General features: G+C 43.4%; 1 protein-coding gene and 1 pseudogene across 11 annotated transcripts in view; both read left to right on the top strand.

The window, feature by feature from the left end:
• The window catches only part of Ipo11 (importin 11), a 159,543-nt gene extending 150,317 nt beyond the window's left edge, over window positions 1–9,226 (top strand). For 10 of the 11 annotated variants that reach the window (XM_075976109.1, XM_075976114.1, XM_075976117.1 and 7 more), the window contains one exon: window positions 7,870–9,226. In XM_075976109.1, the coding sequence (XP_075832224.1) occupies window positions 7,870–8,034 (165 nt within the window). In that variant the 3' untranslated portion in view covers window positions 8,035–9,226. Of the gene's footprint in view, window positions 1–1,373; window positions 1,456–7,869 lie in introns of those variants that run through there. The other variant, XM_075976108.1, reaches the window with a different exon arrangement.
• Window positions 9,227–14,868: 5,642 nt separating this feature from the next.
• LOC142853187 (U6 spliceosomal RNA) lies at window positions 14,869–14,982 on the top strand (annotated as a pseudogene).
• Window positions 14,983–26,917: the final 11,935 nt, after the last annotated feature.

Raw genomic sequence — 26,917 nt, forward strand, 5'->3', positions numbered from 1 at the left:
TTACATTTTTAAAGCTGTTGTTTTAAGTCTGCTTTGGTTTTTCACATCATTTGGTAGTATAAGCATTGCTGTGGACTTGTGTTGTGTGCCACCTGTCTAGTAAAGTAAGTACACAGCTCGTAAATTATGGGAAATCATTTTGAGCACTCCAACAAACATGCTAAATAGTCATGGAACTAGTGTTCCTTTCCCAGAGTTAAGTCAGGTCCTAAAGTGCAGCAGTTTTCCACAGTCTTATTATGTCAGCAGATGTTCAGAAAGGAAAATTTTCACTCCTCCAATTTCCCTGTCACATTCTGCAGTTTTATAAACTAATGTTTTATTATTTGGAGAAGCACTTGCCTGGCAAGCACACAGTTCTGAGTTCAATTCTGAGACCTCCATTGTAATAGCGCTGACTGGCTAATCTTTTTTTCCTTTATAGCTCCTTATTCAGCAGTTCCTATTCATAGCACCTGGTACCTCTCAGTTCTTTGCTTGATTGCTTGCCTTGTAAAATATATTGATCAAGAGACTTGAGAGTCTCATGTGATTTGCTGAATGATGTCATTTCCTGGAGTCATTGGAGTAACACGGAGCTGTAAGGAGCTGTGTTGCCTGTGAATGGTTCTTATAATGTTCAAGTTTCTTCATCCCCTTAATAAGCTTATGACAGGCACCAATGGTATTCTGATGGGCGGGTTGGTGTGCACCTTCACTTACATTCAACACTTGAGTGTGAAGCAAGGAGATCTTAGTTTAGAGGCCTGCTTGGTCTATACAGTGAGACTCTGGATCAGAAACAGGATCAAGGACAATCTGAGAACTCAGTACTTCGAAGGTAACATATAGGCTACAGATAGAAATCTAACTTTCCTTCAGTGTTTCTCTTCCAGTTGATTGCACTGCCTGGTATCCCTGTGCAGTAGGATCAGTGTACTGTGGTGCATCTTTGGTTTTATGCTCTATTTTCTTACAGAATTGACAAACATGGTGCTAGTTATATTTCTGAGGAATGATAGGATCAAAGCTATTGCCAAATAGTCATGCTTAAATACCTAACAGATTTGTTTTCCAATTCAATAACATCAATCCATATAACACATCTTTGAATATTCCATTTTATTACATAGTCATTCTACTTAAATGGTAAACTGGCAAGAGACAATATCTTCCATTATTAATTAGGTTTGTAAGTTAATTTGCTACAACATTATGAAAAAATGGTAAATGGAAACTAAATAATTTATTTACTCTTGATTATTTAATTAGTTTATTTAACATGATGAAATTGGTTTTTATTTTAATGTAGAGAGATGCTATTCCATCTAACTTTGTTGCTGGAAATTATTGTTAAAATTGGGTGATAGTAAACATGTTTTATGTTGAAACAGGAGGAACACAGCCAGCCTGGGCTACAGAATGAAACTGTCTCATAAAAACAAAAACACCTTTGCTAAACATAAGGGGACATCTTAAAAGGTAGCATTTTTTATAAGATCCTAAAATATTTCCATATTTCTAACGTATTTTTTTGGTGTGAAATTTATCCCGTTTTCTTACCTTTCCTTGTTATGAAATCCCTTCATTCCCACAGCTTTCTCAATGAACTGATGCTCAGGCTAGCCTGTGATCGGCTGTGGTGCATGTGTGTAGCTGAACCCCGAAGATCACATGGGTTCGTGGTGATAGAGCAGGATAAACTTAATTTAATGACTCTATATAAAAAAAAATCACACTCCAGGAAAATGTCAGTATTCATGAAATATTACAAAGATAAAGCTTGAAGAAAACCTTTAGTTCCTCAAAGTAGTAGTAATAGGTTATATTGTCTGGCAGCAATGAGATTAAAGGCTGAGAAAATGTTTATCATGTCACATAAAGTTTTCAAGCCGTTTTTTAAAGGACAACTTGCACTTTTGAGCCAGGTGACATAAAGCAATGAGACATGAAAGCATGTTGGCATAGCTCAATTACTCATAGCCTCTAGTCATTTATTATCAAATGAGAAAGAATGAAAATAAATGAGTTCAAATCTTCAAAACGTGAAACAAAGAAAAGCTAACCTTAGGACAATGGAAGGAAGTAAAGACATCAGTAGGCTTTAAAATGAGTTAGGAGGGAGAAAATGAGTAGATAGAATTGATTTTCTTGTGATACCATCAGTAGAGTAGACACCGCAGTAAGTGCAGTCAAGGGTGAGCAAGATGGATAGCAATGTAAGATCGTATGGATGGCTGCTGAGACGACTCGGCGAGGACAGAAGTAGAGAACCAACATTACCTCTTGTCCTCTGACCTCCACAGTGAGCCATGGCATGCCCATGGCCTTCCCTTTTCCTCATTTTAAAGCGGCATTCTGAAACCTTAAAAATCTTTGAGATAAAAAAGGCACGTGGTGTGACATTAGGTATGGAACTCTCCAGCAGAGGTATCCAGACAACTGGAAACACGCGCTTCAACATGACTTTCTCCTATAGGGAAGAAGTGTAATAGGAGTGGTTAAGCAGCCACCTGAGCAGTGGCAGAGTCATTCTGCTCACCTTCCAGCTGGGTAATACAGTAGTGTCTCTTCAGGAAGGGGACGTGACTGGTAACGAGCGATCAGCCTCTCTCACCAAATTTCTAGTCCATGTGACAGAATGAGAGCATGCAAGTGACCACAGGCTTAAGTGTTGACTAAGATGGGACTAAAGTTGTTAAGTCATTGAACTTTTCATATAAACCAGAAGATTCCAAAAAAACCAATGGATCAGCCATGAAGAGAGTTTAACATCATAGTAAGCCAATAATTATTTGTGTTGCTAAAATACACCAACAAAAAAAAACTTGTTAAAGGAAGCAAATTGCATAAAAGTTCCTTTCATATGTGTACCTTGACCTGTGCTTTGGAGACTCTTGGAATTCTGAAGAGGGAAAAAATCAAAAGGACATCAAACTTTTAGGAGGAGAAAGGAGACAGGTGGATCCCTGGAGCCCATTGACCAGCCGGTCTAGCTGAATTAATGAGCTCTGGGTACAGAGACCATGCTGCAGAAAGTAATGTGGGAAGACATCCAACATGAGCTTCTTCCCTCGTATGTACATGCACACATATACTCACACATGAACACAGACCACACATGTACAGTAACAACAGCAACAACAGTAACAGGAAAAATACTAGTTCTTAAAAATGCTAACAAGTCTGAAAAAGAGACACTGTAGGTTTACCAGTGTCTGGGTGGGTAAGCAGTAGAGAGTACATCCCAGATACATCAAATACATCAAGAAATAGTAACAATAATTTCTGTGTCTAAAAGGGACCCAGTTGATCACTCAGCCAGTAAAAGCATTTGCTGTAGAATTGTTCTGTTGCTGTTATTTTAGACTATTTAAAATGTGGACATTTGTTTTGTGTGTTGTATATTGTAACATGACTGTGCACCTATGCATGGGGTGGGGTGTGCTTGTCCATGTGTGCTTAGGGCCCAGAGAAAGGTGGCACATGTGCCTTTCTTACTTTACACATTATTCCCCTGAGATGACGTCTCACTGAGCCTGGAGCTGATTCTCCGTTCTCTGTGCCCTTCCCTACTCCTAGCTCCCTCCTACCTCTTGCACTAGATTGTAGGTGCTCACCATGTCCAGATTTTTCCATGAATTCTGGGGATTTGAGCTCAGATCCTCATGCTCAGACAGCAAAGCACACTTAACCACTGAGCCATCTCTTTGGTCTTTTTATTTATTTTGAGACAAGATCTCTAGCTCATTATAGTCTGAATCCTAGACATGCAATTAAGGATGACCTTTACCCTTTCAGCATCTTGTCTCCTGAGTGTTAGGGTTACAGTTGTATGCCACTTAGAGCCTCAAAAATACTAGGCAAGTGCTCTACCTCCTGAGCTAAAACGTGGATGATTTGATCAGTGGGTATGACATTGAGTCTTAACACAAATATTTTAGCTTCTCTGGCTAAGAAAATTAGAGATGCTACATCACTACTGCCAGGTGGGTCTTTGCCCTGAACAAATCCTTGTTAAATAAGAGGAAACACTCCCTGCTTTCTGTGAAACCTTCTCACTTCACCCCAGTGTTGGGATAAATGGGTTGATTCCTTAGTGTAGCCTGGCTTCTGTGAGGTAAGGTAACAATTTTTCTGTCACACTGTTGTGTGTAGTAAATTGATTCTTCTTCTTTTGTCTTGTCTTGGTCCTTTGACTTAAACAAGCTAGTCTTTTTATCTGTGCTGTTTGGTGTTTCCAGGTTGCTGACTTCTTGAGCTCAGATTGTGGAACATCTGAGGCATGAATGAAGCCACAGAATTCACATCCTTTTCCAGTTGGAACTTTGTTGGCAGCCTGCTCTGCACCTCTTTAAGGCATCTTAACATTTGTTTGCTATGTCATGCCTAGGGTTCATGACTGTACTTAGCAAGAAGAACTGTAGGTCAATCTGTGCAGTGTATTTCTCCAGCAACAGGTATAGAATTTGCTAATTAACTTTAGAAAGCTATTTTCTTCAAGAACTCACCACCTGATAAACAGAGTAGGCATTCTGACTTTGTCACACCCAGAGGACTCCATGTCCTACCACAAAGTACTTAGCATCCATATTCATTGCTGGTCTATTTACAATAGTCAGGAAATGGAAATAGTCTAGATGACTGACTGTTAGTGAATGATAATAAAAATGTGGCATACGTATACAATGGGACTTTAAGCCATAAAATGAAATTCACAAGAAAATAAATGGAACTGGAAATTATTCTGTTAAGTAAGGTAAATAGGAATCAGAAAGACAAATATCATGTTCTCCTGTGTGAATCCTAGCTTTTTAAATTTTTAATTGTTACTGTATGTGTATGTATAATGTGCATGTGCAGTGTTCACACGCACTCTTGGAAGTTGGCTCTCTCCTCCCACCTTTATGTGGGTTCCAGGAGTCAAACTCAAGTTGCCAGACTTGCATAGCAAGTGTGTCTGTACACTGAGTCATCTCGTTAGCCCTGATCTGGCTTTTGATGTGGGGTGTGGGTGATTGGGTATAAATCATGAAACGAGAAGGGGAAGCACCGGAGAGGGGAAGAGGTGCTGAAAAAGGACATGGCAGAGTCAGAAAAGGGCTGAAAGGTGGTCAGATGGTAAGGGTAGCAAGCATGGTGATAGGGGAGAAAAATATCAAAAATTATATATCAAAATGGTTTAATAAAACCTGTCACTCTGCGTGTTTAAAACATCAGATATCTTCATTTGCATGAAGATAATAGTTAAGTTCTTTGAAATGCTCTCAGTGACTTTAAGGTCTCATACTTCTCATGACTGCAGGCTCTCTTACAACTACTGTTCACTAGTTGGGGAGGCTTTTATGACTGCAGGCTCTCTTACAACTACTGTTCACTGGTTGGGGAGACTTTTATGACTGCAGGCTCTATTACAGTTGGGGAGTCTTGAGCATAACTTCTAAGCTCAGCTGCTTTTGCTCAGAACTGCCAGTTTTATTATGAATAATGCATTATATTTCTGTAAAGTCAATATACTCTATCCCAATAGGTTTTTGTAATTAAAATAATGTTGATCATTGCCATATGTTACTTAAGAAAGCAAATATTTAAAGATGTTTTTAGATTTATTTATGTGTAGAGTGTTTTGCCTGCATGAATGCATATGTACCACAGGCATGCCTAGTGGAGCTAGAATTTCAGATTAAGGTGAGCAGCCATGTTGGTTCTTGGAACCAAACCTGGATCTTCAGCAAGTGCTCTTAACTGCTGAGCCATCTCTCCAGCCCCCAAATTGCAAATGTTTTCTGTAGCTGGCTTTCTTTGGACTGCCAACCAACTCCCAAATCATGTCACAGAGACTTATTATTAGTTATGAATGCTTGGTCTTGTCTTATACTTGTCCAACTAGCTCTTATAATTTAATTTAATATGTTTCTCTTAATCTATATCTTGCCTCAGGGAGTTTTACCTTTCTTTCATTCTGTATGTCTACTTTTCCTCCATTTCTGGCTGGCTGGCCAGGGCATCTCCTTCTCTTTCTCTCTCATCTGTTCCTCTCCAACTTAGATTCCTCCTCCTCTTTATTCTCTCTGCTCACCAGCCCTGCCCATCCTCTACTGCTTTGTATTAGACCAGTCAGATACATTAGGCAGGCAAGGTGAAACAACAACACACCTTTACATAATTAAACAAATGTACCACATCTTTGCAGAGTTAAAGTAATATTCCACAGCAGTTTTCAGATGCTCACCTTTGGCTTCTGTGCCTGCTGTAGAATGACCTGTTCAGCTCAGGAATGAGGCCTTGGTGTCCTCACTGTTCCTCTCCTATCTCTCTTGCAGGGAAATGAGTATGGACATCTTTCTTATCTTAGATTTGTTATATACTCGGCTTTGGTAATATGTGGGGCCTGGTTTAAATTTCATGGCACCTATATCTTTTATCCCTCAGTCATATTTTATCATCTGTTTATACAACTCAAACGGCTGGAATTCATCTACACTGGGCAAAGACATTCATGCACTCTGAAAGTCATGCAGATGTTCAGGATCACTAATGCTGGAATAAATGCTCAGTTTATACTAATACTGTATTGTTTTGTTATTACAGTTATAAGTCATTTAAATAATATCAGTGCCAGCAGTGTTAGTACTAAAAACTGTTTTTTCTTTTATATTGGTACAAATCGTAGGGAAAACAAACTGGTTGTATATATCAGGAGTCAAGATTTTTGATGCCCTAGTGATTCTTCTAAAATGGATGGGATAGGTATCCTAAGAAAACAAGGTGAAGTTCTGAGCATAGTGGCACAGGCCTACAATATCAGTGTTTGGAGGTAGGCACAGGAATTCAAGGCCAGCTTCAGCTACATACTTAGTCTGAGGCTAGCCTTGACTGCCTGAGACCTGTTTTAAACAAAAGAAGCTGACGTGTAAAAAAAGGTTACTTACACAGTACACAAAACAGTGTTTGTGGTGGAGTATTCAGCAAGGTTATAGATAAAACTGTTGATACTGTGATTGTGTTTACACGTGTATAATAGGTAAAAAAAAACAAGTGGCATCAGTTTAGAAATCTCTGCATGTGTTCAGAGAGAATGTTGTGATAATATAAGGTGAAGAAGAGTGCTAATATGCAACTTACATGTGCGTGTGTCTATGAACTCACAACTTATATGTGCATGTGTCTATGAACTCACAACTTATGTGCGTTTGTCTATGAACTCACAACTTATATGTGCGTGTGTCTATGAACTTACAACTTATATGTGCGTGTGTCTATGAACTCACAACTTATATGTGCGTGTGTCTATGAACTCACAACTTATATGTGCGTGTGTCTATGAACTTACAACTTATATGTGCGTGTGTCTATGAACTTACAACTTATATGTGCGTGTGTCTATGAACTCAGAACTTAATATGTGCGTGTGTCTATGAACTTACAGGCACAGCAGATGCTAATCACATGCTGAATTCTTTTGTTTACTGTAGTGGGGCTGGGGAGGAACAAATGTTGATCTCCTCCCAACCTAAAAACTCAGGCACAGATTAAATGGTGTTGTTTTATATAAACTTGGGCAAATAGCATCTCCTTACTTCCTGAGGGCATGGCCAAACTGTTGCACTCTAATCTCTGATTGTCCTAAGGTGATAAAGCAAAACCCACTGGTGGGTTCTCTTCCTTGTTGGATGCTTTTTACTAGAGCCCAGCACTGTAGATAGATGAGTTCTCCGTTCTTGAGGACTGGCACATCAGAGCAACTTACACTCGGAGGACCCCAGAACCCTGTCTGCAGGGGGCTTTTAGAAGGCAGCAGTTCTGCTGCCGTGGAGAGGTTACAAGACCACAGTGAGGCACGTGTAGGGTGTTTGTCTTTCTGACACTGTCTGCTTCTCTGCCCCACAGCTGGCCCTGAAGGACCCTGTGCACACAGTGTCGCTGCAGCAGTTCATCTATGAGAAGCTCAAGGCCCAGCAGGAGATCCTGGGGGAGCAAGGCTTCCAGTCCCTTATGGAAACAGTGGACACAGAGATTGTCACTCAGCTGCAGGAGTTTTTGCAAGGATTCTAAGAGCACACGAGCCATGTGGCCGCCATCCCCTTCTGAAATAAGCTGACTAGCCCAACCTGCCATCTGTATGTGAGAGCCTGCTGAGATGAAGTCATTTGTGTAGGAATATAAAGAAACCAAGACCATAGATTTTTACTATAAAATATAAAGAGTAAGTGTAAATCCCAAATATTAAAGTCAGAAAGCTATTCCTCAAAAGAATTTAATTTTATATTTATGAGGGGCCCTGTGTTTACTAGACGTGCATTTATTGACAGTAGCTGCATTGCTTCCTGTTAGGAGAAGAAACTCGTTGATTACCTTTTAATCATGAGCTCTTAACACTTGAGAAGATGAAGGTGGATGTTCTAGATGTTTTTTCTGCAACCCAAATTAGTTGAATTTGGTTGCCTTATCCTGTTTTTTTTTTTAAGCTAATGAAACAAGTTTGAAAACTGAGAATGCTGTGCAAATGAAACAGTTAAATTTGTGCACCAGGGAATCAAGATGCCCACTACCCAGAGTATCTTACAAGGGAGCTGTTTTCATCTGGGGGAGAAATCAGATGGTTTTACTTTCATTCTCGTAATCCGATACAGGAATTGGTAAAGGCACTTGTAACTTTACTTTTAGTGCATACATGGAAGGCCCACTGAAGTAACCCTGTCGTACTATAGTGCCAAGTGGGAGACCTCTGGTCATGCTCTGGCCCTGTTCCTTTGCCGCATGGGAAGGCCAGTAGCCCTGTGAGCACCAAGAACCAGACAATCCCAAGTCCCCTTTCTGCTGTGACAGTCATGCTTGACTGTGACAGGCTGCTCAGTATTTATCCATCTCAGGTTCCTCAGTGCAGGGGTGTGTCAGCACCTCTGTGCCATGGGTGCGCCTCAGAGGACCCAGCAGCAATCCCCAGGGTACTAGCACTGACATCATAGTCTTCCTTTCTGTCCCTGTTACACTAAATGTGTAAGGGAGAGAATTGACGCCTTACTTTGCATTACTTGCCATTGTGAGGAAACTTTAGAGCATCTTTTAAGAAATACTCAAGAGCAAGATTGGAAATGTCGTATCTTTCTATAGAGATTTGGGTACAGTATGTAACTGTGGGAGAACCACTACCCTTTGTAAGCTATGGAACCCATGTCTACGGATATATGATGTTTTCAGCAAAGAAAGAAAATATGGTCCAATTAAATTTTCCAAAGATACCTCATCTTTGACTCATTTGTCTGTTTTTCTTGCCTCCACAACAAAAACATAAAACAGTTCATTAAAACTTCCCAGTAGATTATAAAGAAGGTTCCTCTTACACTATGGTTCTAGTCATCCACCCAAAGATGGTACCAATACTGCAGGTTTCAAATCTTCATTGAAAGACCAAGCGGTCCTTGACAGTGATGTTTCTTTGCCATTGTTTCTCTGTTACAAGATGGACATGAGAATATCTTTCTTTTACTTAATTATTTTCATTTGAAGCACTCCCAACCACGTCACCGGAAATCCCTAACACCCCAGCCCCAGCCCCAGCTGTAGGAAGCGACTGCCTTCTCATTCTGGACGGAGTGCGTTACAGTGCACAGAAAAGGCTGAGCAACTGCTTCGCAAGGCAGCTTAATTTCAAAGCTTCCCGAGGAGAAGGATGTGGTTCACTTTTAAAATTGTGGATTAAAATAGTTTTTATAAAAAGCTCTGAAAAAGTATTCATATATACCATGTTTTTCATGCATAATTAAGGTTTTCTGTAATTATTGGTTTACAAGGTTCTATCCATTGACATATTGTAGCAACATACAGATTTTGATGAAGCAATAGATCCAGTCTTCCTATTGTACTATATATAGCTTTTGAAGGAATGGTCATTTCTATTGCACTCACATACTCCTTTTCAGTTTATTTTATATCCTGGAGACCTTTCCCAACCCTCTGCCAAGGCCCATGTGACCAGCAGTACCCTTCAAATTGGTCGTTATTCCCTCTCTTCTGAGTAATACTAGGTAAGCCACATTAGTAAGTGCTAGTGCACTTCCGTGATTCTCTCTTGAAACTTGTTTCGTTTTAGGTCTTAATCTACCCATCTTGTTATCGTCAGGTCATAGTGAGTGCCTGCAGTCTTCTAAGGTGTTACACTGTCTGGTGGGAATGCAGAGTGGCCAACATGACCAGAAAATGTGGACTCTGGCAGAAGTGCTTATTTAGAAGCAGCAGGCTAGCGGATGAGGACTGTCCCAGGCTGGTTGGTAACTGCTAAGGCCAGGTCGTGCACTGCACAGTGTGTGAGGCTGTTTGGAAGTTCCTGGCCCCGTACTGGAAGTGAGCAGCCCTTGACTCTGCACTCCCAGACATTTCAAATTAGTCACATGCAAAAAAACCACCAGTTTTTGAAATGCTGTCTCTTTGTAGTCCCACAATTCTCAACTGTGTGAATTAAAACAAAGTTCAACGTCAGAGTGTGTAGTCCGCTAAGATTTTAAAATCTACTCTAATAGAAATGGACAAGTTAATGGAAGCTAATGAAAGTAAAACAAGGGTAATAAAGAACAAAGGGGGTCAGCAGGATGGCCCAGTGGGTAAAGGCACTTCCTGCCAAGCCTGGCAACCTAAATTCAGTCTCTGAAACCCACATGGTAGAAGAACTCCAGCAAGCTGTCAGTTAACCTCCATGCACATCCTGTGCCCCCTCCCTCCAAATAAATAAAAATACATTGAAAACTATTTTCATTTCCACCAACTTTGGAAAATAATATACAGGAGCTTTATTTAAAAAAATAATAGCACAATGAATCCCAGGACACCTTTTAATTAGATTACCAAGTACAAATACATACATATATGAACACAGACATGAGTTTTGTGTGTGTGTACGTACACACACATGTGGAGCTGGAGGTTGATGCTGGGTGGATGTCACAGCTGCTGTCTACCTTATTTTTTGAGGCAGGGTATCTCACTGACCCTGGAGTTCCAGGGACCTGACTACCTGTCTCCACACCCCAGTGCTGAGGTTACAAATGTGTGGGACCACACCTGTTTTTACAGTGCTGCTGGGGATCCAGACTCAGGTCCTCATGCTTGCATGGCGAGTATTTAACCAACAGAGTCATCTCCCCAGTTCCTCCTCTTGTTTTCTAGATCGGGTCTCCCTGTGCGGTTCAGATTGGCTTTGAACTCAGCCCTTCTGCTTCAACTTCCCAAGTGCTGAATTACAGGTGTGCGCCACCATGCCCAGCTTAAGAATTTATTTTTGCTCAATCATTTGAAGGTTTTGTGATTGGGTTGGTGTCCCAGTACCACCACTGGAAACCTTGCTTCTTTACAGAAGATGGCTGGCTCAGGCTCTGAATTCTCCATTGCTAGGAGTCCTTGCTAGCGTCACTTTGGTAGAATCCTGAAAACTGATGCTGAGCTAGGTTTCCACATCACTACCCCGCAAATGTCCTCTAATTCTGGTCTGCTCCCCCAGTACTCTCTCCATCCCACCCCCCACCTCACCCTCCTCTTCTCATTCGCACCCAACCCCAGTCCCTCCACAAAATCTGTTCTATTTCCCCTTCCCAGGGAGATCTCCTGAGCCCTCCTTGTTATATAGTTTGTCTGGGTCTGTGGATTGTAGCATGGTTATCTTGTATTTTACAGCTAATGTCCACTTGTGAGTGAGTACCTCCTGTGTTTGGGTGTGGGTTACCTCACTCAGGATGGCTTTTTCTAGTCCCATCCATTTGCCAGCAAATTTCATGATGTCATTGTTTTTAACAGCTGAGTAATACTCCATTGTGTAGATGTACCACCTTTTCTTTATCCGTTCTCTGGTTGAGGGACATCTAGGTTGTTTCCAGTTTCTGGCTACTATGAATAAAGCTCTATGACCATGGTTGAGCAAGTGTCCTTGTGATAGGATGGAGCACCCTTTGGGTGTATGCCCAAGAGTGGCATTGCTGGGTCTTGAGGTAGATGGATACAGACATGAGACAGCACATACCTTGTGTTTCTGCTGTGAAGGTGTTTTGATACAATAAAACCAGAACTCAACACCCTCCTGGAGATGAAGGCAAATGCTGGCCTCTTTCCAAATGCCCTTTTTGGTGTTTATAATGACACCTTCATGGGTGTCTTAGTGAGCATCCCGTTTGGGTTGTGTTTAGCAAGCAGGAGCTCACCAGACCTCAGAACACTGTCTTCTGTTTCAGTCAGAGAAACAGTGCATTCCGGGCTAGCAAATCAGTGAGACAGTAGCCATTTCTTTACATGAGACTGTGAGCCTTGGTCTTAGGGTAGTGACAGCTGCTTCAAGAACAGTTTGCAATTACCCTTGGACTGGGTGTAGCTTAGTGGTAAAGTGCTTGTGTCTCATCTGCAAAGACATGGGTTCTAGCCCAAGCACCACAAAATTTATAGTTTTTTTCCCCCTGTAGGAAGAAACCACGCTCTGTTCTAACCATCTCCCAAAGCCCAGGGCTCGGGTGCCACTAATATTGGGTTCTGCCCAGTCCCGTGCCGCTCATCTGAAGCTAAGTTTCTGTTTTCACTTCTATGGGCCTGAGGGGCTTGTGGTCTGCAGCACTTGGACAAAATCAGAACTGGGAGCCACTGCTTACATTTTCTCTTGAAATCGTTCCTACCCTAGGAAGCGGAGAGTTACTCATTAGCAGATCCGAAACAAAACAAAGCTTTCGCTCTTTGCTCCAGCTGATGCCTGCATTCCACTCCTCTGGGCCTGTCGAAATTTCTTTAGCCAGATAGGCTCTGAAGCAGGGTCTAATCCAGAAGGGAATATATTGATATCTGGTCATCCAGCCCCTTTTTCTTTAAAGCGGAGCATCGATTTTTATGCCATTTAATTTCCCAGTGGGGCAAAAATGGAATTGAAAGAAAGAACCGCTGGAGTAGCTGTGAGTGCAGGTTGGCTTACAGCATCCCCAGCTATCTGCCACCGGGCTGGTAGTTTCCAAGCAGAAAATAAACCTTTGGACTAGAACTGCCGTGTGTGTGTGTGTGTGTATGGTGGTGGTGGTGGTGGGGATTATTGCAAGGGTTAGAGCGAGAAAGGCTAGGGAGGAGGTTGGGGGTAATGGAGGTGCTGCAAGTGAGCCATTAGGGGTTTTTCTCCTTAGTTCTCACCTGAAATCAGATCCACTTTTCATTCCAAAGGGGGCAGGTCATTTCCACAAAGCTCTCAGCTGGCATGGTGGTTTTTTTTTCTTTCTCATTTCATGAATGCTGCAATTTAAGCAATAATCTAGAAGAACAACACTTTTGATTGACAGAGAAATTGTAGTTCAGGAAAGTGTCCACTGAGCCCAGAAATGTATTGACAGCTAACCAGGGAAGGGATGCCTATTGACAGGTCTGGAGGCAGTCGCTAACCATGAACTCTGTTGAGTTAAGGACGGCAATGTGGCTTATTTCTTCTTCCGGTTGAAAGGCACGTGCCTTGTGATGTCTCTGACGGCGGCATCGAGCCATGAAATGGCCTTTTCTTTCATCCTTTGTGTTTGCTACAGCAGGATGCTGCAGGCAGGGTGCTCCAGGCAGATGCTGTGGGCAGGATACTGCAGGCAGGATGCCCAGAGAGCATGCTGAGCCCGGGAGCACATTGTTTCAGCCTTCTTGTTTGTTACAGCAGGGTGCTGTGGGCAGGATGCCAAGATCTAAGCGTTGTCCAGCCAGTGAGCACAGAATACTTTGTTACATGTGCTAGAAGCTACTGCTACTGGCAGTGTGCAGTTGGGACATTAAACAAAACAAAACCGATTTACTGTAATACATTAGGGGTTGAGTCCCCCCCCCCCCATCTCTGTAACCGGACCTCGAACTATCTCTGTAGACAAGGCTGGCCTCGAACTAAGGAGTGCTGGGATTAAAGGTGTGTGCCACCACACCCAGCCTGGGATTGATTATTTTAAAATCTGTTTTGTTTGTTTGTTTTGTTTTGTTGAGACCCAGGCTGCCCTCAAACTTGTACATAACCTGTGCTTGAGTCTCTGATCCTTCTGCCGCCAGAAATGCTGGGGTTATAGGTGTTTATCACCATGCCCAGTTTATGTGTGCTGGGAAAGAACCTAGGGGTTTGTGCAGCTAGGAAACCAGCAATTCAGCCCTGAGTGTTCTTTTGATTGCCTTATGGTATGCCTTGTAATTTTTATTTCATTTTGTATATTTGGTTTGTTGTTGTTGTTGTTTGGCTGGTTGGTTGGTTGATTAGATTTAGGATAGTTTTGATGTTTTAATTTTTCCTCACTTTAAGTTAAATTTGCTCTTTGGCAGTTTCACGTGTGTGCATCCTGTGCACACAGAGTGCACACTGACCACTCTCAGCCCCAAGTCTGTCCCATCTCACTGTTACACACAATCTCTTTGTCACATTCATGTATGTCTATTGTTTTCTTGTGTGATTCACTGAGTCTAACCAGGGCCATGGATTTGGAGGATTTTTTTTTTTTTAAGATAGTGTGTGCAGTTTAGCCCTGACTATTCTTTTGTTTGCCTTGTGGTATGCCTTGTAATTTTTATTTCATTTTGTATACTTGGTTTGTTGTTGTTGTTGTTTGGTTGGTTGATTGGATTTGGGATACATGCAAGAGTGGGCATATCACTGAGCATACTCAGTTTAAGGTCAGAGATCACATGTTTAAAGGGACAGGGGGCTGGAGAAGTAGCTTAGCAATTAGGAGTACTGAGTACTATTCCCAGAAGACACATGGTGGCTCACAACCATCTGTAACTCCAGTAATAGAGGATCTAATGCCTTCTCCTGTGCACATGGTGCACAGACATGAATTCAGGTAAAACACCCACAAACAATAAGTTTAAAAAAAAAAGGCGAGGGAGAGAACCAGGTAGGTACTGGAAATAGGATGAGTGCTCATCTTGGCAGCATATATGCTAAAGTTGGAACAATGCAGAAAAGATTAGCATGGCCCCTGTGGAAGGATGGCTTGCAAATCCAAGAGGCGATCTGATCTCTCTTTTTTTAAAAAGAAAAAATGATGCAAACGTGACCATGCTTGGCTCAAGGGCAAAAGGTGAAGCTCTTGGATAAGAAGCTTCTGGCTATGGTAGGTTTAGCATTACAGCGAGTCAGACTTCCAGTAGGTAGCTAAAATAATTAACCTGTGTTAGGTAGCTAGCTGTCAGCTGGAGGAGAGGACGTTATTCTGGAGCCTTCTCATAATCAGAGGCTTGTCAAACCAAAAACAGGAGCAGCAGGTCCCTAATTATTGCTCTGAGTCCTAGCTCTGGGCCTGGGAAGAGATGGGATATCATTAATTGATAGCAATCAAACCTGGTTCCAGGAGATTAATGTATAGGAAGAAGATTTCCAATAAAGAATGAAAATTTACCGTTTTCCTTCCTGCAAGAGTCAATCCAGATGGGCCCATCCGTCACCTGGGCAAAAAGAAGTCTCAGGAAAGCTTAAGAAATAGTATAATACCTGCCTAAAATGTAAATCAGGCTTACGGTCCCTTTGGCTGTTGTACACTCTCACTCCTTGAGAGACCTCCAGGCCACTCTAATAAATTCTATCCATTTTCTACTCCAATCTCTGCGTCTCATTGGAATTCCTTTTATGGAGATTGCAGGAGCCGGGGAGCTAAGGAGAGACACGGAGGGACTTCAGACTTCAAATGCTAAGAGTTACGCGGCGACCTTGGCTATCGCTTCTAAATTTCTCCAAAGAGTTTTGGTTGAAATGGAAAGAACAACTCTGAAAGTGTATCAGCAGACTCTTTAGGGGATGGCGACACTCTCCCCCATGAGTGGAAGAGTGGGCCCCTAAAGGTGCCTGCCTCTCATATCAGGTATTGGTTATACTAGTTAATAGGAACTGAGATATGTTGGCATGTAGTGTGAGGATTTGTGTTAATATGGCTAGATGGATTACTTGGGATGTATTTATTATTTGTGGTAGCGAGTGCCAGAGGCTTTGGATTCTTCAGTGTTCTTGTTTTGTTTCCCCTCTTGACTGTAGTCTCCCTTAAATCACCTCCCCTGAGAGAGCCTGTTTGGGCGACAACTCTTTCCACTATGGAACTCTTGGTGTGATGGTGAGGCCTGGGGAATGCAGGTCTATTTATTTATTTGTTTGTTTATTTTACATACCAATCACAATTCCCTCTCTTTCTCCTCCTGTTCCCTCCCCCTATCCACTCCTCCTCCATATCCATTCAGAAGGGGTAAAGCCTCCCATGGCAGTCAACAAAGCCTGGCATATCAAATTGGGGCAGGACCAAGCTCCTCCCCTTGCATCAAGGCTAGGGAAATAAGTTCCAAAGAGCCAGTTCAAGCGTCAGAGATAGGTCCTGGTCCCATTGCTAGGGGCTCCACAAAAAACCAAGCTACACAACTGTCACCCAGATGCAGAGGGCCTAGGTGGGTCCCATGCCAGCTCCCTAGCTGTCTGTCCAGAGTCCGTGAGCTCCCACTAGCTTGAGTCAGCTGTCTCTGTGGTTTTCTAGCACCATGATCTTGATCTTGACTCCCCCCCCCCCCGCCTTAGCTCATATGATCCCTTCTCCCTCTCTTCACCTGGACTCCTGAACCTCAACCCAGCACTTGGCTGTGGATCTCCGCATCTGCTTCCTTAAGTTACTGGAGGAAGAAGGCTCTATGATGACAATTAGGGTAGTCACCAATCTGATTACAGGGGAAGGCCACTTCAGGCACCATCTCCACTATTGCTAGGAATCTTACCTGGGGTCATCCTTGTAGGTTCCTGGGAGTTTCCCTGGCATCCTCTATCAAGATACTCTATCAAGATATCTCTTTCATTATTCTCCTCCATCCTGCCCCCAACTCAACCATTCTGATCCCTCATGACCCCTCTCCTCTATCCCTCTGCGCCCCCATTTTACCCAGGACATCTTATCTATTTCCTATCCCCAGGGAGATCCATGCATCCCTTTTAGGGCCAGAGAAGCTAGGTAACAAGGAAGGCCCTAAAAGGGATGCAAAATCTAATAGAAGATCCTGACATAAATCCACACACCTATGAACACCTGATTTTTGACAAAGAAGTTAAATATACAATGAAAAAAAAGAAAACATCTTCAACAAATGGTGTTGGCATAACTGAATAGAGGCATATAGAAAAATGCAAATAAATCCACATCTATCACCCTGCACAAAACTCACGTCCAAGTGGATCAAAGACCTCACCATAAATCCAGTTACACTGAAGCTTATAGAAGAGAAAGTGGGAAGTATCTTTGACTGTATTGGCACAGAAGACTACTTCCTGAATATAACACCAGTAGTAGATAACACTGAGATTGACAATTAATAAATGGGACCTTCTGAAACTAAAAAGCTTTTGTAAGGCAAAGGACATTGTCAATAAGACAAAATGGCAGCCTACAGAATGGGAAAAGATCTTCACTGACCCCACATATAGCAGAGGGCTATATAAAGAATATATACATAAAGAACTCAATATACATAAAGAACTCAATATACATAAAGAACTCAAGAAACTAGATATCAAGATACCAAAAAATCCCATTAGACATGGGGTACAGATTTAAACAGAATTTTCAACAAAAGAATTGCAAATGGCCAAAAGACCCCTAAGGAATTGCTCAGCATCCTTAGCCATCAGGGAAATGCAAATCAAAATGACTCTGAGATACTGTCTTACACCAGTCATAATGGCTAAGATCAAAACACCAATAACAGCTTATGTTGGAAAGGATGCAGAATAAGGGGAACACTCCTCCATTGCTGGAAGGAATGCAAACTTGTACAATCACTCTGGAAATCAGTATGGCAGTTTCTCAGAAAACTGGGAATCAATCTACCTCAAGACCAAGCAATACCACTCTTGGGCATATGCCCAAAGGATGCCTAATCATACCACAAGGACATTTGCTCAACTATTCATAGCAACATTATTTGTAATAGCCAGAACCTGGAAACAACCTAGATGTCCCTCAACCAAAGAATGGATAAAGAAAATATGGTACATTTACACAATGGAGTATTACTCAGGTGTACAAGAACAATAACATCATGAAATTTGCAGGCAAATGGATGGAACTAGAAAACAACATCCTGAGTGAGGTAACCCACTCAGACAGAAAAACATAGTATGTACTCACTATAAGTAGATATTAGATGTAAAGCAAAGGATAATACATCTTTTGTATTCTATTAGTGATGCTCACATCTGTAGTTCCTGTCTGCTTCCTCACTTTTTCCTTTTCTAGAATTCCCTCGGTTTGTGTTTTCTTTACTGTTTTTATTTCAGTTTTCAAGTCTTGAACCATTTCTTACACCTGTTTAATTGTTTTTTTTTGGCATTCTTTAAGGGATTTATTGATTTCTTCCAATTTTTTGTTTTCTTTTCCTTGACTTCCTTAAGGGAATTTTAAATTTTCTCTTTAAGTACCTCTATCATCTTCATAAAGTAATTTTAAGTTTGGTTTTCTTGTGTTTCAGCTGCCTTGGAATTTTCAGGTCTTGCTCCTGTAAGATCACTGGGTTCTGGTGGTGCCATATTGCTCTTTTGGTTGTTGTTGAATGTATTTTTTTTAATTAATTAATTTATTTATTAAAGATTTCTGCCTCCTCCCCGCCACCGCCTCCCATTTCCCTCCCCCTCCCCCGATCAAGTCCCCCTCCCTCATCAGCTCGAAGAGCAATCAGGGTTCCCTGCCCTGTGGGAAGTCCAAGGACCACCCACCTCCATCCAGGTCTAGTAAGGTGAGCATCCAAACTGCCTAGGCTCCCCCAAAGCCAGTACGTGCAGTAGGATCAAAAACCCATTGCCATTGTTCTTGAGTTCTCCAGTAGTCCTCCTTGTCCGCTATGTTCAGCAAGTCCGGTTTTATCCCATGCTTTTCCAGACCCAGGCCAGCTGGTCTTGGTGAGTTCCCAATAGAACATCCCCATTGTCTCAGTGTGTGGGTGCACCCCTCGCGGTCCTGAGTTCCTTGCTAGTGCTCTCTTTCCTTCTGCTCCTGATTTGTACCTTGAGATTTCAGTCCGGTGCTCCAATGTGGGTCTCTGTCTCTGTCTCCTTTCATCACCTGATGAAGGTTAATATTCAGGAGGATGCCTATATGTTTGTCTTTGGTGTTGAAAGTATTCTTACTCAAGTGTTTACTCATCTTTTCTTCCAACTGTTGTGGTCTGCATCTGTGCCTGATGTAGTCTGCTGTTTTCCCAACTGGTGTGGTTTGTGTCTGTGTCTATGTGGTCTGCTAGGGTTGTTAGGGAGGGCTGGCCAGGGGAGAATGTTCAGGTGTGTGGGGTTGGGCGGCAGAGTGGGTCTTGGGGGATCAGAGTCCAATAGGGAATGGGGGTCGGGGGCACAGCCTGGAGGTAGGTCTCTCACCTGCTTGCTGACTATTGGGGACTCAGGTCTCTCTGTCTTCTGACTAAATCTCAGGATTCTTAGCCAGTCTGAGTTTATAGCCTCTGCTCTTCATATGTCTTTCTTCTTGGCCAGCTCCTCTGCCCCCCAACATGAGACAAGAGGGAAGAAGGGGCTGGCATGAGGTGAATTCTCTTCTTCTTGGGTTTAGTACTATCCTAAAGCTAGCAGAAGTCACTCAAGAAAGCTCTGAGTACAGTTCACAGAGATCACTCTCCCTTCCCACTGACATAGCCGGGAAGGCTTCGGCTCTGATGGTTACCTTTAGGAATTGCTAGGGTTCCCAGTGGTGATGCCAGCAAAAGCAAGAAGCTTGCTTAAGACCAAGATTGTGTCCCTTACAGTGACCTACAGGGCTAAGGATCCAGCATTTCTGCTTCTCGTCAGTAGATCTTGTTTATGACTCTAGATCGGTTCACCTCTCAATTGCAGGGAGACCATCTGCCTGGCAAACTCAGTTATTGGGTCATTTGGCCAACCTCTTCTGGATAGAGTAGGAAGTATGACGTTTGAGCTCTTAGCCTGTTGGGACTGAAGCAAGTGTCTCTATATGGTCTTCCATTATATAAATCCTCACCTAACATAAATATGAGTATTTGAAAATTACTCAAAATTATTAAGCTTCTTTAATAATTTGGAAATAGTATAAAAAGAGGAAAGCATCCAAGCCCCTGTTTGTGTTGTAGCAGGCCTCTCTGTAGTTATAAAAGGTGGTGTGCTCGTGTTAAGCAGTTTGTGACTATAATGAGTTCCGTGGGAGGAAATACAAGTGCTTCTGGCTTTAATAGGTGAAGACAGCCAGCTAGTGTCTTACTACCTCTCTTCCATTTTTCTTTGTCACTTGGTGATCATGGGTCTGGCTCACGTTAGTGTCATTTTATTGTGCTTGGTCCTTTCATTAGCTGAATGTTGCAGTTAACTACTCCCTGTGCCACTTAAGTATTCTTCAAAATACTTGGCATCTACATAAAAATTCATCACAAGGGTATGTCATGTTTATTAATTCTCTGTTTGGCTATTTGACTATGATAATCACCCTATGCATACATTTTTGATGTACTTTCAATTTTCTTAGGATTTACTAGAAACAATTATTAGGTAAAAAGTTATTAATACTAAGACTCTATTAGTATTCTTATGCTTTCGATGCAGGTCAACTGCTCAATGTGAGTAAGAGAACTTCACACCTCCAGCCCCAGTACAGGGTCTTGCTATAGGTAGCCCAGGTTTGTCTCGAGCTAGCAATCCTCCTACCTTAGCCTCTCTACTGCTGGAATTAGAGGATGAATGAGCACACCACCCTGCTAGGTTTTTCTTGATGGAGATAGCATAGTTACTATGTTAGGAAGGAGGCCGCCACAGGATTCATCTGCTTACCCTCCGTTAGCATTGAGGGGGACCAGCCCTGCCCTCTGTCCTGCCCTCACCTCTGTCCTCACCCCTGTCCTCTCCCCACCATCGCCTTTAGTTTGGCACAGATTATTTTGTGACATTTACATATTAATATGTTGAAGTTCTTACCTCCATGGAGATAGTAATAGGAGTTGGGGCTGTTGAGAGGTGATTAGGTCATAGCAGGATTCTTTCAAGTCACATTAGTGCCTCTAGGAGAAAGACCCTGAAGGGAGCAGGCAAAAGCACCCTGTCCTAAGTACTGCCATTTTATCTGTAGGGTGAAACAATGTTCAGGTTCCGAAGCCCTAGGGGAGCTGAGAACTTTCCAATGGCTGACCCACCTCCTCCCTAAAGCATAGAAAGAGTCGTTAGGCACGCATGCATCTCTAGTTCTCTAGAAATGTTACCGCTGTTCCCAACAATAGAAAGAACAAATGAATCTGATTGGTTGGACTGAAAGGCTTGCATTGTATGTCGGTTGACAATGATGGAACGCTCAAGGAAAGCCCCTAATCTTCGATTCCTGATTGGTGAAAATTGTAACTGTAACTTGGCAACACGTGTTTCTCACTTTTGTCAGAAACCCTAATAAATTTTGCTGCCACCCCTGCTTGGGGCTGTCAGGAGAAACAAGGCTCCCGAGTCCTTGTCCTGCAGCCCTGACTGATCAGTGACCCACTTATGTGCTGATGTATTAAAGTCTTTGGAATCCATAAGTGTCGTCTCTTGCCTTCCTCATGGTGCACAGCGGACTAAGACACGTGGTGAGTCTAATTGCCTACAACTCATGTCATTTAACGTCCTCCTGTTGTTTCAGCTTTCTCATTGACAAAATGAGGGTAATAGCTTCCTATCCAAGTGGTTCTAAGAATCAAAACCTCATTCATCCAACTTTTACTAGACCGGTGTTCCTGAGTGTCTGTTTACGTCAGGCCCTAAGCTGAGTCCTAGGATACAGAGACAAGCAAAAGCAGGGAAATCTGCTTTGCTCTGAACTTGGTGTCATGGGAAGGACACATATCAAGCGTGCCAAGAAATGCATAATGGCTTGGTGACCCGACCTCTAAGAGATGCTGTGGGCAGATCCATCTCCTGGAGGCAGAGCTGGCAGGCTGATTTGTGGGGTGACTAGTGGAGAAGAGTGGTGGAGAGGTGACATGAGGGGAGACCCCAAGGGTTTTGTCGGAAGGAGCAGTCCATGAAACATATAAGAAAGTGCAGGGCAGGCTGAAGGTGTGAGTATGTTGGGGCTGAGAGGGGTCATGTGACAGGAACAAGAAGAACAATGGGAAGCATGGTGCTAGACTTCCAGTCGTGGAGACTTGATGACCAAGATCAGCCTATGTTAGTCCCGGAAGAGCCTCAGCAAGTGGAGGGAGAACACCAGGGCTGCACAGACAGATTCACTGTGTAAAGTCTGAGTCCTGACTGCATGCGTGTGTGGAGCTGAGGGATGGAGGTGTGATGAGGAGGACCACAGTAAATTGGAGGCCAGTCTGGGTTAGTGTGAATTCATGGCCAGCTTTGACCACTCTCTCATGGTCCATTCAGCTGGGTGCAAGACTGCTTGTCCTGAAACCACACTACAGGCCCTTCTTGCCTCTCTGACCCTCTGGAGTTTGCTCACCCTCGCTGGCATCTCGTTGCCTAGAGACACACTGCACAGATGTCAGCCTCCATTGTCAGAAGCATGGACTTCTCTCTGACCTCTCCTTTATTAGGCTAGCAGTCTCTTTGGATTAAGAGAGTACCTTATACCAGTATGACCGTCTTACTTAATCAGATCTGCAAAGAGCCCACTTTCAGATAAAGTCACATTCCTAAGTACTAGAGTTAGGATTTCAACGATATTTATTTGTTCACCTACTTGTGAATCTGTATGTGTGGAGGGGGTCAGCATACTCAGTTCCTGATTTCCTGGGGAAGGTGTGTCTGGACACTAGGAGCCCCAGTGCTGTGTGGGTTGGAAGTGCTGATTCCAGAATACAATCTGGTTCTGCGTGCACTTAGGAAATGTGTGAGTTTTGTTCCTATTTAGGAACTGAAGCTTCAGGTAGGCACAATCTCATGGGAGCAGGGATCTGAACTGTGTGAACACAGCACCCAGAGGTCTCCAAGCTTCTTTCCAGCAAGGAAGTTCAATGTTTGAGGCTCACTTATTTCACTTCGGGGTAGATCCTGGAACGTGTAATTATTCTCCAATCATGTCTCTGGTGTCTATCCATGTTCTAGTCATGTTAGGTATCAACACAGGACATCCATGCTTGGGTGTCACCACAAACTGCTGAAATTTCCCAGAAGGACTGGGTTTCTCTGTGTCAGAGGAGATTGCTGAGTGAAACGGGCCAAATGCACTTCAGCACCACGGGCTCTGCTGAGAAGGCTGTTGGGATTCTGACCGTGTCCACCACACCAGACTCCTCTCCATCCTTGGTTTGCCCTCCAGAGCAACATTCAATTCAGCACTTTCTGTGGAGCTGTGTATCGCGAGGAGCATGGACTCTGGGGACAAACATGTGAGTTTGATTCCAGGCCCCAAATCCTAGTTTCCCTTTCCTGTGCTCAGCTAGCATAAGGGCCCCTCAAAGATGTCAATGTATTAATTCTCAGAAAATGAGTATTCCGCTACGTGACCAAAGAGACCACGTGTCTGATGATGGATCATACTCTGAGATGGACAGAGTCCTGCGCTACTCAGAGGCCCATCTAATTACACAAGCCCTTAAAATCAAAGAAATGTCCCCCAGTGTGGTGAGACATGATGAAGGGCCAAGTGTCAGGCTCTGAATATGGAGAGGAAGGAGCCACCTGCCAGGATGTGCTGGGGCCCAAGAATTGAGAAAAGCAGGGAAATAGATTCCCTCCCAGAACCCCAGAAGGAACACAGCTGACTGCCCACACTTGGTTATAGAACTTCTCAGCTGCAGAAATGATTCATTTTAAAATAAAATTTCAAGGCGCCTCGTTAGCATAGCAAGAAAAGCACCAATCCCATAAGATGGCTTTATGGGGCTGCAGAGATGGCTCAGTGAGCGCTTGCTGCTCACACAAAGGACCTGGGTTCTGTTTCCAACACTTACGCCGTCTTCTGACCAGGCACAAATGTGGTATCCATATAGACGTGCAGGTAAAACACTAATACAAAAGATAAATAAATCTAAAAAAATAAAAATTTGTGATTATTTGTGAAATTAACATAAAATGAATGTACCCATTTTTCTAGTAGGCAATAATATTGATCTGTGTGGTATTTGTGTGGGTTAGCTGAGATGTGAAACTCCGCGTTAGGCACTTCACACGCTATCATGAGCTGTACCATCCTGAGTTGCTGGGCTCGTCTCCCTCAGTTTCTAGCCTCCAGTTTTGACCCAGGTGAGTTGCTTAGCTGGTTGCGGGACATGTGCTACTCCGTACCATGCATGTATGTCAGCCTCGCTGGGGAGCTTGTTAAATTGCTGAACCTCATTTTAAACGCACTGATTTAGAGCCCCCCCCTTTTTTAACAAGATCCCTAGGTGATTCATATGGACCTTAAAGCCTGAGCATCACAGGACAAGGTGTTTCCCAGCGTCAGAGAGCTGACAGAATAGCTGTCCGGGCTTTTCACATCTAAATTGTTATGTTTCCAGTTACTTCTAGTGCTCAGAGGATTGGCACCACTGGGATCAGTATATAGAGATGCTCTTCAATATATGGGATACAAATAGAACTGTAAAATTTTCAATTAAATTAATGTTTCCCTCTAAAGAGAACGGTCGTGCTATTATAAATAGTAACAAGTACTGTGTTCTTAAAGACAGAAGAACAGACATCAAGGACCAGCGCAGACATGCGCTCCCTGCCCCTTCATTGTCGGTTCCCTGGTTCAGTTTCCTGTGTACACTTGCTTAGCCTCTTCCTTCAGGGGCGCCACCACCTCGCATCACCTGAAGCCATCCCTAGACTCCTCTATGACACTGGCACTTGTCCTTTACAGCTTCCTGTTGTCTTCTCTTTAACAGGAGAGCCTCAAACACTCCGGACAATGATCAGAAGACAGGTGAGAGTCTTTGGAAAGCTCCAAGCTCTGGGAGTCAAATAAGGCCTGCCCCAAATAGTGAATGGAGAGGTGTGTTTCACTCTACCCACTGAGGACCATTTGTGTAGGGCACGTGCCTCCGGTGCACAGTGATGTGTGTTCATGGTAGCTACAGTGAGACTATTAACTACCCGCTGCTCCGTGAGCTATCTTCCCTCTGCTCACTGAGCTTCTAGGCTCTCAGATCTGTTGTGGGAAATGCCTAAAAGGGCTTCTGTTGGAATCTACTTTCTTGGACGTGTAGCTCAGTATTCGAGTGCTGTCTAGTCTGTGTACAGCCCCTGGCTTGGCCCCTAGCACTGTCGAGGGAGTTGGGGGCTACAAGGAAGCAGAAGTGTGTTTCCTCAAACAGATAATAAAACAACAACAACAAAACCTGTTTGGGCCACCCTGCAGCCCATTTATGATAGCCAGGCCTGGTGTTCTTTACAAGTTAGCAGGCCAGCAGGTGTACACACATAAAATTAAAAAGCCACTAGTTTCTGAGTCTGAGACTAGCCTGGTCTACAGAGTGAGTTCTAAATCATCCAGGGCTACACAGAGAAACCCTGTCTCAAAAAACCAAACCAAAACAAAACAAAACAAAACCCCTCCTGGTAAGTAGCAGGCATTTTTGCCAAGGCACCCTGCAGAGAATCGTGAAGCTGGCCTGGCCTGGCTTGAGAGGTGTGTGCCAGCATCACTGGTTTCTGAGGTTTGAGCGCATAGCTGAGATACTGTGAGCCTTCCGCTTCCTGAGAAACCGAGGCACTCGCTCAGGCAGTGGCGCATTCCGGACATCTGTGTTTCTCTGTGTTCCGTAGAAGTTGGCAAAGCACGCGGAGGTTTGGCAGAACAATTAGTCTTAGACATTAATCTTATATTTGCTTTCGAGCTGGCAACCGCCATTACATCACGGCAGCTACCTTTGTCCTTTGTTTTGATAAATGTATAAAAAGTCTGATTGCTTGAAATAAACTCGTCTCTGCCTCAGTCTTGCTGAGACCCCTCCTAGCTGGCCCTGTTTTAATTCTTACTGACCCTATCAGGAGCCCCTGGTTTGGGAAGTAAACGCTGGCACTTATTTGTAGTAATAGGGGGGCGGCGGCGGGGCTGCGTCCCCAATACCCCAGCCGCCGGCCCGGCTAGCTTTTGCCCCGAAATAATTACACAGACACTGTATTCATTTAAACACTGCTTTGGCCCATTCCTATCTAGCCTCTTCTAGGCTAATTCTCACATATTAATTTAGCCCATTTCTAATCATCTGTGTAGCGCCCCTAGGTGCGCTTACCGGGAAGATTCTAGCCTAAGTCCATCCTGGGTCGGAGCTTCATCACGTGCGTCTGCCTGGGAGCTGGGCATGGCGTCTCTCTGAAGGCGTCTGCTCCGGAGAGCAGAGCTGTCGAGTCTGACCTCACTTCCTCTTCCTCCCAGCGTTTTGTTCTGTTTACTCCTCCCACCTATCTCCTAACCAATGAGAGCCAAGCAGCTTCTTTTTATTTAACCAATGACCTTCCTCCATCACTTATTTATTTATTTGTTTGTTTATTTATTTATTTATTTATTTTTATGCCCTGGCAGTGCTGACGCATGCATGGGCAGCCCGTGTATGATGGTTCTGTTGAACTTGTCCATATTGGGTTTCATGGTCTAAGTTGATGAGGACGACTGACCAGGCCTCTTCCTCAAGAGGGGACCAGATCTCATTACAGATGGTTGTGAGCCACCATGTGGTTGCTGGGAATTGAACTCAGGACCTTCGGAAGAGCAGGCAGTGCCCTTAACCTCTAAGCCATCATGTGCTGGCACTTATAGCACACAAATGCTCTTAAGGAGGACTCTCCGGGCAGAAAATCCAAAACAGAGACCTGGAAAAATGAAAAAGTCCCATTTTTGAGAAGAAACTCCGCTAACATCCTGGGACCCAGGTTAGACATTCTCTGCTGAGACTGCCAGACCTCTGCCTGTTGCTGCTAATGTTGCTCCACGTGAGTTTTCCAGGGCCTTCTGCAATGATCACCGCAGAAGGTGGACAAGACAGTGGCTGACTGAACCCAGTGGTGAAGAGCAGCAACCTGATC

The sequence above is a fragment of the Microtus pennsylvanicus genome, chromosome 6 (genome assembly GCF_037038515.1).
Source record: "Microtus pennsylvanicus isolate mMicPen1 chromosome 6, mMicPen1.hap1, whole genome shotgun sequence".
NCBI classification, from domain to species: domain Eukaryota; kingdom Metazoa; phylum Chordata; class Mammalia; order Rodentia; family Cricetidae; genus Microtus; species Microtus pennsylvanicus.